The 18,065-nt window shown below is 39.7% G+C and overlaps 1 protein-coding gene and 1 long non-coding RNA gene across 4 annotated transcripts; one reads left to right on the forward strand and one right to left on the reverse strand.

Moving 5' to 3' along the window:
• Window positions 1-2,224: 2,224 nt before the first annotated feature.
• Window positions 2,225-16,583, forward strand: LOC107373739 (cerebellin-1). Of its 2 annotated transcripts, XM_070548046.1 has the most exons (5): window positions 2,225-2,381; window positions 3,728-4,327; window positions 5,971-6,090; window positions 10,079-10,180; window positions 16,104-16,241. In XM_070548046.1, exons 2-4 carry the CDS (start codon window positions 4,022-4,024, stop codon window positions 10,172-10,174), a joined length of 522 nt encoding a protein of 173 aa, XP_070404147.1. In that variant the 5' UTR covers window positions 2,225-2,381; window positions 3,728-4,021; the 3' UTR covers window positions 10,175-10,180; window positions 16,104-16,241. The 2 variants fall into 2 exon arrangements, with proteins under 2 accessions (XP_070404147.1, XP_015797381.1); XM_015941895.3 differs by lacking the exon at window positions 10,079-10,180 and having other exon boundaries at window positions 16,104-16,583.
• Window positions 7,288-12,125, reverse strand: LOC129166521 (uncharacterized). 2 transcript variants are annotated; one of them, XR_011519081.1, is made up of 7 exons: window positions 11,728-12,125; window positions 11,044-11,131; window positions 10,871-10,954; window positions 10,623-10,784; window positions 10,270-10,403; window positions 9,320-10,168; window positions 7,288-8,179 (listed from the first exon to the last, which is right to left on the reverse strand). It is a non-coding gene; the product is annotated as an uncharacterized lncRNA (long non-coding RNA). The 2 variants fall into 2 exon arrangements; XR_008565505.2 differs by having other exon boundaries at window positions 9,320-9,410; window positions 10,016-10,403.
• Window positions 16,584-18,065: the final 1,482 nt, after the last annotated feature.

Here is an 18,065-nt window from a genome sequence, read left to right on the forward strand (position 1 = left end):
GACAGACCACTGGAGAGAAATTGAGGAACCAACAGGGAAACATGTACAGGACTGAGTTTAACGGTGTTGAACACTCATTTAATCAATACAGCTGCAGTGGTTAGTAGGAATGAATGCCTTGTGAATAAATTGAAAAGCCCAGATGTGCCTCAGTGAGGAAGTACAAGTCAGCTGGAAGAGAAAAACCAGGCCTAGCATTCGCACTGCGCCCTACGATCCTCAGTTAAGTGCAGTTGGAGGAAGAGTGCAGTAAGGCTTTGAGTGCTTAGTACACGAGTGTGTAAATAATTGCCAAATTGGGACAGTGAGTATTGTGTCATTAACTAAGACCTGTGCCGGTCACTGTTTGTGCTACTTTTTATAAAATCTTTATCAACAACTTTCAAACAAACAATTATTTGACCAAATTTGCATTTATTGCTGTCCACATTAAATCTTTGTCTAAAACATTCAGAGCATGGATTATTGTCATTAATCAAACTTTTATCATTTTGGGTAAAAGAAGAAACGATAAAACTTTGGTTCTAATATTGAAGATTTAATTTTCCATCAACAATCCAAATGTTTTTGTTCATGACTGGAAGGGTTAAAACTCTGTTTCATTTTAATCACAACATTTTATTGTTGACTCTGCAGTCTGTAAATTCATGTCATGTCCAAAATTACGCACCGGCACCGTTATCAGTTAACGATACATCCCAGCAGACATTTAATGCATCTTTCAACAGAGAAACATCTGAAAGTAATCATATACACACCCATCCATCCATTTTCTGAACCCGCTTTGTCCACGTAATGAGAGTTTTGGATGCGTGGATGTTCTCAGAAGGTTTCTTTCAGAGAGAGAGAGAAGCGCGTTCTGGGTTAGAAATGATGGTTTTGCAGCTAACTGAGTCGTTTGCTTAGAGAGAAACGCATCAAACACAATCTGTCAGAATGTCTACCTCACCCAGTATAGAAGACCCCCTTTTGGATCCGAAGTGTCAGGTGGAGATGGTTTCCTCCAGGCACGAGGTTGGTAGATGGACCTCTGGTGCGACCAAATCGGTCCTGAGATGTCTCCTTGGGTCACTCGACTGGTGGAACTATTTGCGTCTCAAAGTCCATAACTCTGAGGGAGTTTTTGCGTCAGCTGGTTACAGTTGTGTTTATTTGTAGCTATTCTTATCGGCGTGACAGAACAGCAGGTGGCGGTTAGGGACGGCCATTCCCGTATCCTCGGTGATGGTGGTTGGTTCACAAACTGAAGTTTCTCTGCTGGAAAGTTAGTTTAACAAACTCCTCAGAACACGCCCTCTCTCAGAGCAGGAAAGCTCTGGTCATGAGTCAAAAAAAACAAACATGTGATGGCAGATTAACCTTTACTCTGGATCAGTTCTGAACGAGCTGGTTACGGTTGAGATGACCTTCTGGTTTGCTGAACACACATTATCAACCATAATCACAGTAATCATTTTTATACCCAAAGCATAATAATTCATTTCAGTAATTAAAATACATTTATACTGAACCAAGAGATTATTTATGATTATAACGAACCTCAATAAAGTCAAAGACTTTATTAAAATTATTATTTAAATTATCATTGTGAAACTTGAAGTGTCCTTCTTCTGGGACGGAACAGCAGCAGATAAAGGATGATATTCTTCAGACATCAGGGCTCCTGGGTTAATCTGTGGAACTAAGAGTTACAGTCTGACCCAGCTTGACCCAGCTGGGAAAATGTGACCTTTGTCACAAATTAGAGGCCCTTTATGACGCTACACTGGGGCTGGAAATGGCTGGACTGATACTGTAACTGAGGGGTGAGTGTGAAAACTGAAATAACTTGAGTATAAGAGGACATGAGACACCTGGGAGACACATGGGAGACACCTGGGAGAGGGGAGATAACATGGAAGGGACACAGCACATGACACAGTCTGCCTTTTACACAGGATAACTTAAACTGGGTAATTAAAATAAATGTGATAGGATGTTTTTTGTTGTTGTTGTTTATTTCTTTTTTGGTTAAAATGTGTTTTTCATTTTTAAAATAATATTTAATATTATTATTTTTATAGATTTTATTATGTGATACATTTATTGCAAATTGAATGTTTCTATTTTTATACCTTTTTCCATTTTTGGTCCAAGTTAAAACAAGGATATAAGAATGAGAGCTCAGCTGGAGCGTAGAAGCAGAAGCTGCTTCTGGTGTGATTAAACGTCTGCTCTACCACAGGGGTTCCCTGGAACAGAAACAGTCCCAGAGAGAGGAAGAGAGAGGGGGAGAAAGAGGAGTAGGGATGAAACTGAAGGTAACAGATGAAGCTAAAGCTCTTGGGATGTGCTCACTGTTCTGGGACAAGCTGCTGTCTGTGTCGCTGCAGAAGTTAGAGGTAGGTGATGATATGATGGATTTAAAGCATGTTTAACAATTCTGTTTGCATGAATACTGTCTCTTTTATCTAGGATGATAGAGGGTTAAGCAGGCATCTAAGGGGGAAACTGCTGTCTGAATAAATGTTTAAAGAGTTATTTTTATCATTTTCAAAGCTGTGATTTGTAGAATTTGGTTCACGTCTTATACCTTTCGTATTGTTTCACTGTGACTACATGTAAAGGAATGTGAGCACAGATAGAAAGGGAGAATAGAAATAATGGATAAGTACTGGGACAGATGGCCTCTCAGAGGTGGGACTGTGATAGTCCACGTTCCTGCCTCTGAGTCCAGCTGGCAGCACTAATGCAGGCCACTTTCTGGCCAAAACATTACCTCATATCTCATTTGGTTTCTCAGCATTATCCATTTTCTATTTTTGTTCTCCTTTTGCCTTGAAGTTTGATTTTCTATTTTTATTAAATTTGTAACATTTTAGGCCAGACACTTCTAAGCATTATGAAGGTGCTAACTGTTATTGAACATCACAAAGTGTTTGTTGGTTTTACTATTTTGTTTCTGGTATTTCTATGATGTTGAAGTTTTTTTTAAATAAACAAAAATGTAAACAAGATTTATTTGGATACATTTTGATTTAGCTAGATTTGGATGGATGGATGGATGGATGGATGGATGGATGGATTGATTGTTGGCTGATTTTCTTTTTTTATGGTTGGTTGGTTGGTTGGCTGGATGGATGGATGAATGAATGGACTGTTGGCTGATTTTTTTTGTGGATGGATGGATGGATTGTTGGCTGATTTTTTGTATGGATGGATAGATGGAAGAATGGATTGTTGGTTGGATGAATGGATGGACTGTTGGCTGATTTTTTTGTGTGGATGGATGGATGGATGGGTGGATTGTTGGTTGGATGAATGGATGGTGTGAAGGTTGGATGAATGGATGGTGTGAAGGTTGGATGAATGGATGGTTGAAAGGTTGGATGGATGGATGGATGGATGGATGGGTGGATTGTTGGCTGATTTTTTGTACGGATGGATAGATGGAAGAATGGATTGTTGGTTGGATGAATGGATGGACTGTTGGCTGATTTTTTTGTGTGGATGGATGGATGGATGGGTGGATTGTTGGTTGGATGAATGGATGGTGTGAAGGTTGGATGAATGGATGGTGTGAAGGTTGGATGAATGGATGGTTGGAAGGTTGGATGGATGGATGGATGGATGGATGGATGGGCTGTTGGATGGGTGGTTACATTAAACCTGGTTTTCTGGTGTGTAAAATTTGGAGTTTGAAACATTTGATCACATGCAAATGAAATATGTTTATTTTTATTCTCAGGTCTGAAGATTTTAATGGTCCTTCAGGAGCTAGTTACCTTCATCTAGCTGCTGCCATGGAAGACCATCATCTTCATGACAACTAAAATTTGTCTCTGGAAAGGATCTAGCAAAAGCCAGCAGGACTTTTACCTGAATCATTAGATGAGATGAGAGGAAACTCTGGTTTCTTTGATGGTGAAACTATGTCTCTGTAGTTAAAGTGAAGTGCAGTAGAAGTTGTCCCTGAAGATTAGTATCGGAGAAAAATACAAGCAGAAGAATACCACCCTCAAATTCAATAGTGTTTGGAACAATGGTCTATCCACGGCTCCCTCCTGCCCCATTCCTCTCTCCACACTTGGTCTTTCTTGCTGGACTGCTGCTTGTCGGCCGCTGGGCACCTTTGGAAGTGAGAGGCCAGAATGACACAGAGCCGATCGTGTTGGAGGGAAAGTGTCTGGTCGTTTGTGACTCTACGCCGTCAGCAGAACCATCAGGAAGTGCTCTAGGCTTGTCCGTGAGGTCAGGAACGGGTCGGGTGGCATTTTCAGCCATCCGTAACACCAACCATGAACCATCAGAGATGAGCAACCGCACCATGACCATCTACTTCAATCAGGTGGGCGTTAATAGTTTAAGCCAGTTTAACTACGGGTCTAGAAGGAAGGATAAAAGTGTAAAATTAATTTAAAACTGATAGTACAGCTTGTTTGCCAATAAAATGTAGAGTAGAAACCAAAGTTATTATCTTTGACTAATTTGGCGGGATGGGTTCTATAGGTTTGGTAAAGCATAATGACATTATAGCCTTTATTAACAAAAACTATTTTGTTTGATCTACATCTATTTCTTTTCATGTTTTAGTAAACTGTGTATTTCTAATTTTGGTCAAATTTGTTAAATATTATTTCATTTAAAGTTTTTGATCTTACCCCAGAAACAAAAAAAGGGCTTTTTGTTTGAAACTTAGATTATTATTTAAATACTCGCAATATTAAAAATAAAAAACACACTTACTTCAACTCTTCCTCTTGTCTGGTTCAGAAAACCCAACAAAAGTTGCTCTTTTAAATAGACATAATGAAACAGTGTGTCATGTAATGTACTAATTTTAGTCATTCATTGGTGTTTGGTGTTTATAGCAGGAGACCCCAAATCATTATAATCGTTCATTAATTCCAACAGTATGAACAGAATACAGCAGGAATTAATGGAATTGAGGTCAAACGGTAACAGGTTCTTTGGGTCATCTGATGTTTTATTATAAATTAGAGCATAATCTACTAAAATAAAACTACAAATCAAGATGAGGGTAATGAATTAATTTTAGAGAAAAAAATGGCACACGAGTGAAGTTACTATTGTCCAAATTGATGCTGTTTGGTTAAAGTTAGAATATGGAATATTTTAATAAAAAACTATATTTTTTTCTAAATGGATGGATGGATGGGGTGTTCAGAGGGGTGCAGAATTGTTTCTTCTTTTAAAGCCATATTTAAACAGATAAATAATCAAATTGTTATTCTGTCGGGGCAAAACACTGTGTTTATGTTTACATCTACCAGCCACTAGAGGGCACCGCTGCGCTAAAAAGTCCACTCAGCAAGGCAAGGCTGGGACTGTGCAAAATGTGATGTGACAAGTCAAGCAACTGATTCTGAGCCCAGAAGATGTTCTAACGGTAAATAATGTTGTAAGCTAAACTTGTTAGTAGAAGTGGGTCCTTATCCTGTATGATTTGTCTCTGAACATGGTGCTGGAACATGTCAGCAGTGAACCAACATCCCAGCGGCTGAAAGTTCACCAGTGTGTCCGTGTTCCATATTCAACCTTTAACACTGAAAACTAAAAAGTGACATAGGTCACTTTGGTAACTCTGATTAAGTCAGCAGTGTCAAAACATTAGTTAATTTATTTGCACCGATTAAATATTTTTCCTTTGACCCGAGTACTCCAGCCTTCTTCTGCCACTTCACAGTTGTTGGTCCTAGCTGTTGGATGAAGCACAGAGTATATGTTATGTTTACTCCTAAAAAGTCACACAGTTTAGGTTTTTTACATGCAAAAATCCAACTTATTATTCTTTCTTAGAACATCAAAGAGACCAAAATATTCACAGTATGTTAAAGATTGGGACTGTACGAAACTAAAATTGGCAGCTCTTGCTCAGCAACTATCACAAAACTTCCATCAAACACAGATGGGTCTTAATCGTGTCCTAGTCAGTGATGTGGTTCGTTACTTCTTTCACTTCTCTTGTAGATTTTGGTGAACGTTGGCAGCCATTTTGATCCAGCGACGAGTATCTTTGTGGCCCCCAGGAAAGGAGTCTACAGCTTCAGCTTTCATGTTGTTAAAGTTTACAACCGCCAGACGATACAAGTAAGACCAATTTGAGGATAGTGAATGTGGGGTGGTGCACTTGTTGTAAATGTCACAATTGAGAATCATCACTAGACGGTGGGCTTGTCATACCAAGATGTTCCCCAGAGTTTGAAAAATAGCACAAAGAGACCTGTGCCTTGCAGAAAATACACAATCCAACAATAGAAAGACACGGCAATGACGTTGAACTTTCTGTTCGGTCTGTATCTTTTTGTTGGACTGAGTGAAGAAGAAGAAGGTATCATTTCTATAGCGCCTCTCAAGATAAAAATCACGAGGCGCTTGTAGTGTAGCATGGTGGAAGTAAAGGAGAGGTGGGTAGCAACAAACCCTTGGCAGTCAGTGACCATCATTGTGGAATTCACTTGTTGCCCAGTGGGTAATGGAGGCAGGCACCAGCAACAGGAATGAGCTGGTACAAAATGCGAAAGGTTGAAAGGTTGAAGTGCATTGACTCTACTGCACAAGTATCAAACTCCGGTCCTCGAGGGCCACTATCCCACATTTTCCCTGTTTCAACACAACTGATTTCAATCAGCAGGTGATTAACAGGCTTCTGGAGAGCCTGATTAGCTGCTGCACAGGTGAGTCAACAGTGTTGGAACAGGGAAGCAACAAAAAGACGCAGGATAACGGCCCTTGAGAACTGGAGTTTGACACCCCTGCACTGTAAAATAAAACATATTGTTTCAACTTAAAAATACGAGTGAAAGGGCTGCATTAAAATTTTGAGTTAAATGAAAAAACAAAATTTGTTGTCTTAACATTACCATATTTTATCCCAAATTAAACTCTCTTGTTATACCAACATGTTTTTAAGTTAGTTAAATTTATAATCAAGAGTTGATTCAACTTCTTTTAGTTTTTTCAACTTTAACCACAATTAATAATTTTACGTTGTCAAAACTAGTTTGGGGTTGTTTTTTTAATTGAGAGAACTGACTGGTACAGTCCGTGTAATCCATAAATGTATGTTGACTCAATTTAAAAGTATCAATTCATTTGGAAGAAATGTTTAAGTCAACTTAACTAAATAATTTAAAACATTTGCCATATCGAAAAAAGATGGGGGCACTGTATATTGGAAATTTAAAACATTCATATGATTAATTTATGTACATTTCACACAAAATGATCCATTTAGTGATAAATTTCACCTCCAAAAACAGAAACAATACAAACATGTTCATCAACTCAGCTAGTTTTTTTTATTTATTTAGCAGTAATGAAGTTACAGCTCTGCAACATTTACTGAAGCTGTTTTGTTTTGTAATGAATAGTGAAAACGTTTTAGAACAGTCTGCACTCAAAAAAAAAACATTAACACAGCAGCTTATCAAGGTCTTATAGTTAGAACATATTTAGTGTCTGAAATGAGACAAGTAATTGCACATTAACTCAAGTGCATAAACTTTTAAAGCATCTGACAAAACCTTGCACAAATAAAAACAATAAAATAAAATTCAAAATGATACTACAATTCAAAATAGTAGTTCTAAACAAATAGTGCACATTTTAATCTTGTCCTCTATCGTTTGGTCTTATGTTGACCTCTTTATTGCAATACTTTTAATCAACCTATGCATTTGATTGGCTTTGAACTGATATGACTATATTTTCTGATGGAATAAACCTAAACAGATGAAATAACAAAACAAGAATTCCAAACCATGTGCCAAACTTCTATATGACCTTTGGAACAATGTTTAACAGGAAACGTTGAGTGCTTTCAAAAAGCTCAGACATCCATGAGTCATGAGATGAGACATTTCAGGAGAATCTACATGGTTTTTTGTAACAGTCTGTTTCTCAAACCATGCACAAGGGAGGAAAACTGACCTCCGCCGATGTTCATCAGGACCTTTTGAAAAACTTCAAATGTGTACCTGAGTTCCTTTGGATAGTCTATATTAAAGGCAAAAAGCAGACCCATCAGTAGAGCAATGGCATGAGGAATGTCCTCCACATCAGGCAGGACCACTTGTTCCTCAAGAATGACTGATGTGGCAATGATGTCCTCTCCATCTTTCACCAGCAGAACTCACACTTGCATTCCCCGAGTGAGTGTGGCTTCCTCGTCAATGGCCTACACAAGTTATAAAGCAAATTACTCACTATGACCCCTTGCAATATTTGGATAATTCTACAGACAACCTTGTTAAAAGGAGACTAGGCAGTTTTGCTTGTTTTTAGTGCCCCCTGGTGTCTGTCTGTGGTCAAAGCAGAATTGAAACGTATCTCCTCGCTGTGCGTTTGCCCTTTTAAAGGCATACTTTGCAACTTTTTCATATTTCAGGGTTCCCCCAGCACTTAGCAGGCTTTGTTTGCCCACCAGCCAGGCTAAGCGTCATGCCCCGCCCCCCTCCCCGACCGTGTCCGCTGACATGAACGGCACAACGGAGCTAGAGTCCTCCATCAGCTGATACTGGTGAGAAACAGCAGCGGAACGTGTGCAACGCCCCCATCCCCCCTCTCATTGAGGAGAGCTGCAGAACAGAGGGCGGTAAAGGTTGGTTTATGCTTGACGTGTCCGCACGGCTCCGCGTGGAAAAGTTGCATCATTTTAACAACCAGGCCCCTCCACCGCATCTCCACACAGCCCAAAATTTCCGCAACGCGCACCTAGGAAAATTTCTAACCACGCGTAAAAACATGGCGGACCGGCAAGAACTAATATGGCAGAGGTTGGTAAATACAGACATTTGTATGATTCAGCTCTCAGAGATCACCGTGATCAACTTGTTGTTAATAATTCTTGGAGAGACATAGCTCGCACTGTCGGAAAAGACGAGGACGCCGTTAAAAATGCTGAAATGCCATGTTGTAAACAGTAATTTCTACTTCTACTATGGTGTAGTGTTGGATGCATGCCGTAGAGCTCCATGCTGCCCCCTACAGTTTGGGAGAATATTGGCTCACCGCAGAGACGAGCCGCACGAACCATAAACGCTGCGAGTTGTGAAGTGTGTTCCATCCGCGAGCCGCATCACCGCGCGGAAAGTGAATGCGTCAAGCATAAACCAAGCTTAAGGGTCTGTGTGACATTTCATCACCCCAGCAAAGGTTCATTTTAGCACATCCTGGCTCCAGAAAGTGATTTAATAATGTGAAAAAGTTGCATAGTATGGCTTTAAAACCCTTCTTTATATAACTACATCTAATATCATATCACTACTTTCACTTATAAAGAAATTGTTCACAGATCATTTTTGATACAAATGCTCACCTGAACAGTCTTGAATGCATTTGAAGGATCATCCTTGAGAAAATACGGAAGGCACCGGAAGAACAAATGACCTCTTCCTCAGTATAGAGGACTGAGAAAAAACAAAGACAAAACAACTAATTATAAAGAGAATAACAAATTATTGATATCCTGATTCTTTTATTCTGTTTTCTATATTCAATTGATTAGTTGGACATTTTCACTTCAAATTCTTCTTCCAAACCTGTACTGCAATAGAAGTCTGCTACAGAATTTGTGTTGACTGACAGTTTTTCTGTTTTTGTTTTATTGGGAGGGGGGATTTGGCAGCCTTTAGCCATTTTGTTTTATTCTAAATACTATAGCTTTTGGAATAGAATTGTTCTGATAAGTTTTTCCAGCTCTGACCTATCACTATAGGAAAGCTACTGGGGTTGTGGTAATTTTGTGTAGAAACATGCTTTTTTTTTTTTTGCTAAATTTACACAGGCAGATTGTTTCAAAGATAATTTCAATTTGATGGATTTCCTAAAAGGCATGACTGAATTCTATTCACCCAAAGACAATAACCCAACAAAATGTTAACATAATTTTCTTCTTCTCTGTATTAGAAAATAGAAAATACTGTTAAATACTGAAAACTGGTAAAACTGTAAATAATCTCCAAAGGAAATGTTACTAATACTAACAAAAATATGTGAACATTTATTTGCTTACGTCATCAAGACATTTAAGCTGCCTGCTTAGTCCAGCTGATTTCCCACTCTTGGCCTTGAACAGCTCCAGGAACCTTGGCAAATGCTGATCCAGTCCACTGAAGAAAGACTTCTTCAGGTCAACAGATGTCAGCCGAGCAAACTCTGCTTCAATCTGTAATTGAAGGTGACAACAACAAAATTTGCAACTTTACACAACTTTTTAAAAAAGACAAAAAGTTGACAAATGTGTGAAAGAGAAAAATCGAAATGTGCCTGCTGTTCTTTGAACAGGGCTGGCCACCCTTCTTTGACTTCAGCCGCAAGAGGTTGATTTTCAACTATTTCTTTTCTTCGTAGGGGGAATGTGATGTTCATCATTTCACCAACTTGCTACATTACAAGGTTGTCTGTGGACAATATTGCTAAAATTTTACAAGGTTCAGCTTACAAAAACATGTTTTTGTGATGAGCTCTTAGTACTGTCTTGTATCACTAAGTACCATCCAATGGCTCAGAGATGAATAAATGTTGACACCATTCATGGAAGTAGTTGAGCTCCATTTACTACTTTTAGGGTGACAAACATTTGGAGAAAGAACAAAAATAGCCAAAATACAATAACTCACCTCAATGTACAAGAAACACCTTTGGAGAAATCACCAGTCGGCCTTGGACAGCGTAGGATGACAGTGGAAGGTAGTGGTTTAGTTCACTGGGTTCAGTGGCCATCAGTTGATCTGGATCTTTCTTGCAGAATTCGTAACAACGAAGGTGCTCCAAATACCAGGCTGAGAAACATTCAAGAACAAAAAAATAAATCTTGTTGCAAACTTGCAACACATGTACAATTTTAATTTTACAACAAACATTTTACCTTAAAGCTTATTAGTCCATTAGTGTTTTCATTGAGTCCATGATCTCTCAGATGGACATGCAAGGATTGTTTGGATCTGAAATACTGTGAGCAGTAATTGTAAATGAAGGGCAAAGGGCAAGTTCTGCCATAATGTCTGTGATTGCTTTGATAAGGTTCAATGATGCACTTACGATTTCCACAGAAAAAAGTACCAAGTTTACAGGTCCACTTCATACGGTGTAAAAGGCCTTTTCATCATGGGCACCTTCAAAATAGAATCTGAAATAGGTAAAACTTAGGTAAATAACTCATGATTAATGAGGTCAACATTTCACAGAACTAACTTGCAAGTATCACCTAATATTTTGATTAATTATTTCTGTTTCATTATTTAAATGAATACTGACTATATAAAACAATGTATTCGGTTTTAAAGTGTGAAGTAAACGCATGGCGTCTACTCTCTGAGGGTCACGTGACGTACGGAGCTTAGCGAGGAGAACGGCTGAGATGCTGCGAGATTCCGCTGCTGTTTCGCGCCACAGATGCGCCCATGTGGACCCGGCTTTGAGCATTTAGCTTAATTTTATGAGTATACATTTTCAGAAAAAAGGTTAATTAACTTGTTACCGAGTAAACATTTCCCAAAACAATTTCCCCGCCAACCCTGCTATGCTAACCAACAAACAGCGAGTTACCTACTTCTAACATTCAAATATAAGATATACTAAGTTGCATTCAACATTAAACTTAGAATTACACGATTTACTTTCAGGTTCAGACCTTTTATTTATTAATTTCACTATGACTAATCAAGCTAATGCTATTTAACAACTAACAAATTCAAATTCAACATAAACCCAAAGAAAACTTACCAAAGTGGTGGGCCTCTGTTGAACTGGTTCAGTGTCACCTTTAGATGGACAAAGTAGTTGGTTTTAACCCTAAATGGAGTCATTAGTCCTTCTGGACAGAACATTGCACGCGTGAAAGACTGCTTGACTGAGCTGAGAGCTCCGTTGACTTCTTCTTCCGTTATCATAGGCACATGCGAAACAAACTTTGCGCCACTTACCGCCACCCAGTGGACATATATTTTAATGCTCAAAAGTCAAGTAGACTTGGATAATTTATTTGACTGGACATAAAATTATTGTTTAACATTTTTAGTGTTGTTGAGATGTGTTTAACTAATTATTCTAATTTATAACAACAACAATACAAAAGCCTTGTTATATTAACATGAAATCAAACGTTGGGACAACAAAAAGGCGTAAATGCAATTTACAGTGTGCTGTGTGGACAATCTGCAATCCAACCCTTTACTTGATGGCATCAGAACCTTTTTCTGAAAGCTGCTTAACATCTTCCAGATGTCCCCTCAGGGATCCTAATCTTTGTGGACAGTTTGTCTGAAGAATGTGACATTTTATGTTTGTAAGAGATGTTTTTACCAAAACAAGACATGGGAAAGCTAAATTGCCTCAATCTGAATTTTTTGGTGTGGGACAAATAGCCTGGCCTGCCAGACTCCTCCTCTGTTTAATTCTGCACAGAGAAAGGGTCTGGGAACTCTCCAATTCAAATAACCCCACCCTGCGAGAATTCTAACTGAGCCAATCAGCGCTGAGGAGCGTACATCACACACCATAACGCCAAGTTTGTCATAAACATGGCGACTGAAGCGGAGTTCGCTGCGGCTCTTTCCTCTGGTCTAAATGACTTGAACATGTCTTTAAAAGCAGAACAAGTAGAAGTGCTGAAAGCCTTTCTTCTAAAGAAAGATGATGGTGCCGTTTCCAGATGCCAATTTTGACTACAGCTAAAAAATTTGTGGTCATCTTACAAACATGCAGCTTAACGAAGCTGCATGTTGCTTACGATGATGCATATAGAGAATCCTCCTTATAATACCCAGGGGGGGAGTGCCAACCAGATGTTTGTTACTGCGGGGGGTTGTACTTTTAAATAAAGTACACAGTTCAAGACCATCTAACAGTATTCAGCAACCACTGATCCTAATGTGAGCTGTTGTTGTTGTTGTTGTTGTTTTTTTCTTCCGGCTCTTGGAGAGTACAGACGCTTTTTTCTCCTCTCCCTCCCTTCTTATCCCAAGCCTCTTTGTCCTGTCTGTGCACGGCGCTTTCTGCATCTTTTCTGGAAACTGGAAATTATTAAAACTGGATCTGGTCAGTTGGTCTCTCAACGCGATTGACAAATTTTTTTCAATGATGAGAACAGGAGAAGGGGCTCCCAGAGGCCCCTCTGGGACAGAGCCAGCCGGGCATAACATGGACTCCTGGAAACAGTGGAACTTGATCTGCCTCTCTCAACTGTCTGTAGAGGATTCTGAAGACGTCTGGATATTCGTGGTGTTGGTGTCGGGATTCCTGCTGTTTGGCCTGAGCGGTTACCTGGCTTACCGGAAAATTAACGAGCTTTCGAGGAATATTGGTTTAATCCTGGAGCTCAGGGATGGAATGCATCGTGCTGTGAACGCACAAACTCATATAATTGTCAAGATGAGTCGTAAGCTTGGAACTTTGGCTGAGATTCAGGCTCTGGCACAAAAGGTGGATTCCATCAAGAAGAGAGTTGACGGATCAGCACGGATTGGGATTGATTAATTACGCCATTATTGGATCTAGAGGGGTTGAAGACCAACAGAACTCTAAGGTAGAGAGGAAATTATCTCTGTCTGTCCCCAAAACAATCCTTATCTGAATCTGGTGCCCTTGGAGCCTGTGAGTCTGAAGTCATATCTCCGCCCTCAGAAGAAATGTGGAATGCTGCTGTTGCTATGGTAACTCTTTCTCCCTATCCCAGCCTGGGCAGGACTGTGACTGGTGAAGGCCGTGGAATTGTATCCACGTATGCCCTCTAACCCATTATCTCCCTCCCCTGTGAAAACGGAGGTGTTGAGCACTGCTCCATGCGGCTGCAGGCACTGAAGTGAGGAGAGTCCCAACCCTACCTCCCCACCTAGTGGACACTTATGTTGTGTGATGTCTGAAGTCTGTGTGCATATCTGTCTGAGGTGTTTTTTTGCATAGCAAATCTGTCCTCTCTGTTGACGGTAACTCTGATGTGCCTTTTTTTTCCCTCCCCCTGACTCTATCCTCATATAAACCCTCTTGATCTTTTACAGTAGCGTGACTAGGGTTGCAAATGACCACAGTCACCAGTTCTTGTCATGTGTCTATGTCTGTATATCTGATCTCAGAATTGTGTGTACTGAAGCTCTAATTTCCCTCTGGGATTAATAAAGTATTTTTGAATTGAATTGAATTGAATTGAATTGCTACTCATCCAGCCTCAGGAAGCACTGGTTGAAGTGTTTGTGTTGACTCTTCTTGATTATGATTTTTATAAGATAAAAATATTTTTACTTTTTAGATCCAGATTTTTAAAAGTGTCTCACTTTTACAGTTGTGGTCAGAAGTTTACATACACTTGTAAAAAATATAATATAATGGCTCTACTGAGTGTCCCGTTATTTCTAAAACTCTGATTTTTCTCTGATAGAGTGATTGGAACAGATACTTCTTTGTCACAAAAAACATTCATGAAGTTTGGTTCTTTAATGTCTTTATTATGGGTTAACAGAGAAAAGTGATCACATTTGCTGGGTCACAAATATACATACAGCAACATGATCTAGCAATTTTGGTGACTTAGAAATGTGTCAGTGAACTGAGCTTCATAGCATGGCCTCTTAACTTCTTGTGAGTGATTATGAGTGACTACAGCTGGTGACTTCTCTTAGGCCAGGTAAATAGGGCTCATTGGATACAAACGCCCACAAACGCTACAATGGGAAAGTCAAAGGAGCTCAGCATGAATCTGAAAAAGTGAATTATTGACTTGAACAAGTCAGGAAAGTCACTTGGGGCCATTTCAAAGCAGCTGCAGGTCCCAAGAGCAACAGTGCAAACAATTGTTTGTAAGTATAAGGTGCATGGCACTGTTTCATCACTGCCAAGATCAGGAAGAAAACGCAAGCTATCACCTGCTGCTGAGAGAAAATTGGTCAGGAGGGTAAAGAGTGAACCAAGAATCACCAAAAAGCAGATCTGCCAAGAATTAGAAGCTGCTGGAACACAGGTGTCATTGGCCACAGTCAAACGTGTTTTGCATCTCCATGGACTGAGAGGCTGCCGTGCAAGAAGGAATTGCTCCAAAAGTGGCATCTTAAGGCTCGACTGAAGTTTGCTGCTGATCACATGGACAAAGATAAGACCTTCTGAAGGAAAGTTCTGTGGTCAGATGAAACAAAAATCGAGCTTTTTGGCCACAATGCCCAGCAATATGTTTGGAGGAGAAAAGGTGAGGCCTTTAACCCCAAGAACACCATGCCTACAGTCAAGCATGGTGGTGGGAATATTATGCTGTGGGGCTGTTTTGCTGCCAATGGAACTGGTGCTTTACAGAGAGTAAATGGGATAATGAAGAAGGAGGATTACCTTCACATTCTTCAACATAACCTAAAATCATCAGCACGAAGGTTGGGTCTTGTGCGCTGTTGGGTGTTCCAACAGGACAATGACCCCAAACACACATCAAAAGTGGTAAAGGAATGGCTAAATTAGGCTAGAATAAGGGTTTTAGAATGGCCTACCCAAAGTCCTGACTTAAACCCCATTGAAAACATGTGGACAGTGCTGAAGAAACAAGTCCATGTCAGAAAGCCATCAAATTTAACTGAACTTCACCAATTCTGTCAAGAGGAGTGGTCAAAGATTCAACCAGAAGCTTGCCAGAAGCTTGTGGATGGCTACCAAAAGCGCCTAATTGAAGTGAAAATGGCTAAGGGACATGTAACCAAATATTAGCACTGCTGTATGTATATTTGTGACCCAGCAAATGTGATCACTTTTCTCTGTTAACCCATAATAAAGACATTAAAGAACCAAACTTCATGAATGTTTTTGTGACAAAGAAGTATCTGTTCCAATCACTCTATCAGAGAAAAATCAGTTTTAGAAATAACGGGACACTCAGTAGAGCCATTATATTATATTTTTTACAAGTGTATGTAAACCTCTGACCACAACTGTATGTACTCTGTTCACTCTATGTATTTTACTTTGTATTTTGTTGTTTAACTATTTTATCATATCTGATGCTTTTTACTTGAACCAGTGTGTCTGTTAAGTCTACTACTACTCTTTTCATGGTTTTCATATCTTTATGACCTCAACGGTTCTTTATCTCACATCTTTTTACTTTGCGTCTTGTGCATTTTTTCTAGGCGAGTTTAGTTCTCAACGGCTGGCCGGTGATCTCAGCTTTTGCAGGGGACCAGGACGTGACAAGGGAAGCTGCCACCAATGCTGGGTTGGTGATAATGGAGCGAGGGGACAAGGCGTACCTAAAACTGGAGAGGGGGAACCTGATGGGAGGATGGAAGTACTCCACCTTCTCTGGGTTTCTGGTGTTCCCCTTGTAGGGTCTGTTGAGATGATGTTGTGTGGGTGGAAGAGGGAGTAACCGTATTGGAATCTACGTTGAACTTATCTCAATCTGTTGATTGGGTGAATTTTTGTTGCACCAAACACTCTTGAATGTAATTTCCATAGTGACTGCACTTTTGTGGCCTGTTCCCTCTTGTCTGCTGCAGGTATTTAATCTGTTCTCATGCATGCTCCAGAAGTTTAGTTTGTGGTTTTACTTTTATGCATGAAACACAGTTTACACAAGGCTTGTGACATTAAATATCATTGCTGTCTGTTGTCTGTGCAACTGTCACTCTATGGAAAACTAACATTGATTGAATGAGTGAATGTTCAAAATGTATTTTGAAGCTCTAGACATCACTGTGGAAAACTTTGGGTGGATCATTTACGTGAATATAATTTTTAATGAACCAAGTCTAATGAAACACATCAGCTCTGACCAGAATGACGAGCTAACAGCTAGCAACAGCAAAAGGGGTCACTGCAAATTTTATTTTAGATATTTAATTGTGACTCATTAAGACATTGGATGTGTTTAACATGACAACAGTTTATTTTGGAACATTTACTTGTTAGCTTCATCAGAACTATTCTCTATTTCTCAGAACATGAGAAACAAAAATAAAACTGACAAAGAATTTCCTGGTGGTACAGATAATGATGACCCGATGGTTGTTTTAGTGGAATTATGGATACTGAAAGATCAAAAAACACTTTTTTGGGTCTACTGTGTAATTCTGTTGTCCTGTGGTATGATTTAACATTGGTCACATTGGAAATTATATTAAGGATTTTTAAGTGAAGCACAGTTCTATGAAATCGAAATTCCAAGTGTTATCAGGTTTGCCTAAAGTCGAATTAAAAAACTACCTGAAATTTGCTAAAGTGCCATAAAACCTCCTGTGTCTCTCATGGGGTTAACATTTTTAGCCCTAGTTATGGCCATGGCAGAGGAGTTAAGTTCCTGTCTCAGCAGAGGGTTGTGGGATTGAGTCCTGCTCAGTCTGTCACAGTTGTGTCCTTGGGCAAGACGCTTCAACCTCCTTGGCTGGTGGTGGTCCGAGGGGCTGATGGTGCTTGTGTACAACAGCAGGGCAGCTGTAGCTACATTATAGCTCATCATCACCAGTGTGTGAAGTGCCTTGGGGGGTTGTAGAACCCTAGGGCTCTAAACAAATACAGGCAATTTACCATTTTCTTAATCATCATATACCTGATAGTACCTGATAAACTGGCCAAAAATTTCCACGTGTTCAATCTCTACTATCTGACCTTGCAATTCAAAAAGTCCTACACTACTCAGATAAACTAGAGTATCATATGTCTTATTAGAGCTGATATTTGCTTCTAAAAGCAACAAATTACCCAGGAATCCATCCGTAGGTTTTGCTGTCCCTGCTGATGAACAGAGACTGTGCACGCCACTGCGTTTCGCGGGATAGGATCCGGTGACAGATGGAGGATTGGCAAGGAGGGTAGGAATCAGCGCCAGTAACTTGCTGGGCTCATGCTGAACCATCACAGCTGATATGTGTCAGCATCCTGGAACACAGCAGAGTCCTGTGTTAGCACTTTGGAGAGTCGTGTACAGAGAACAAAACTGTGTTATAGGAGCAGAAAGTAAAACTGGAGGAGAACTAGGAGACTATCTATCATCTATCTATCTATCTATCTATCTATCTATCTATCTATCTATCTATCTATCTATCTATCTATCTATCTATCTATCTATCTATCATGATCATTTTCTGTTTAAG

The sequence above is a fragment of the Nothobranchius furzeri genome, chromosome 2 (genome assembly GCF_043380555.1).
Source record: "Nothobranchius furzeri strain GRZ-AD chromosome 2, NfurGRZ-RIMD1, whole genome shotgun sequence".
Taxonomy (NCBI): Eukaryota; Metazoa; Chordata; class Actinopteri; order Cyprinodontiformes; family Nothobranchiidae; genus Nothobranchius; species Nothobranchius furzeri.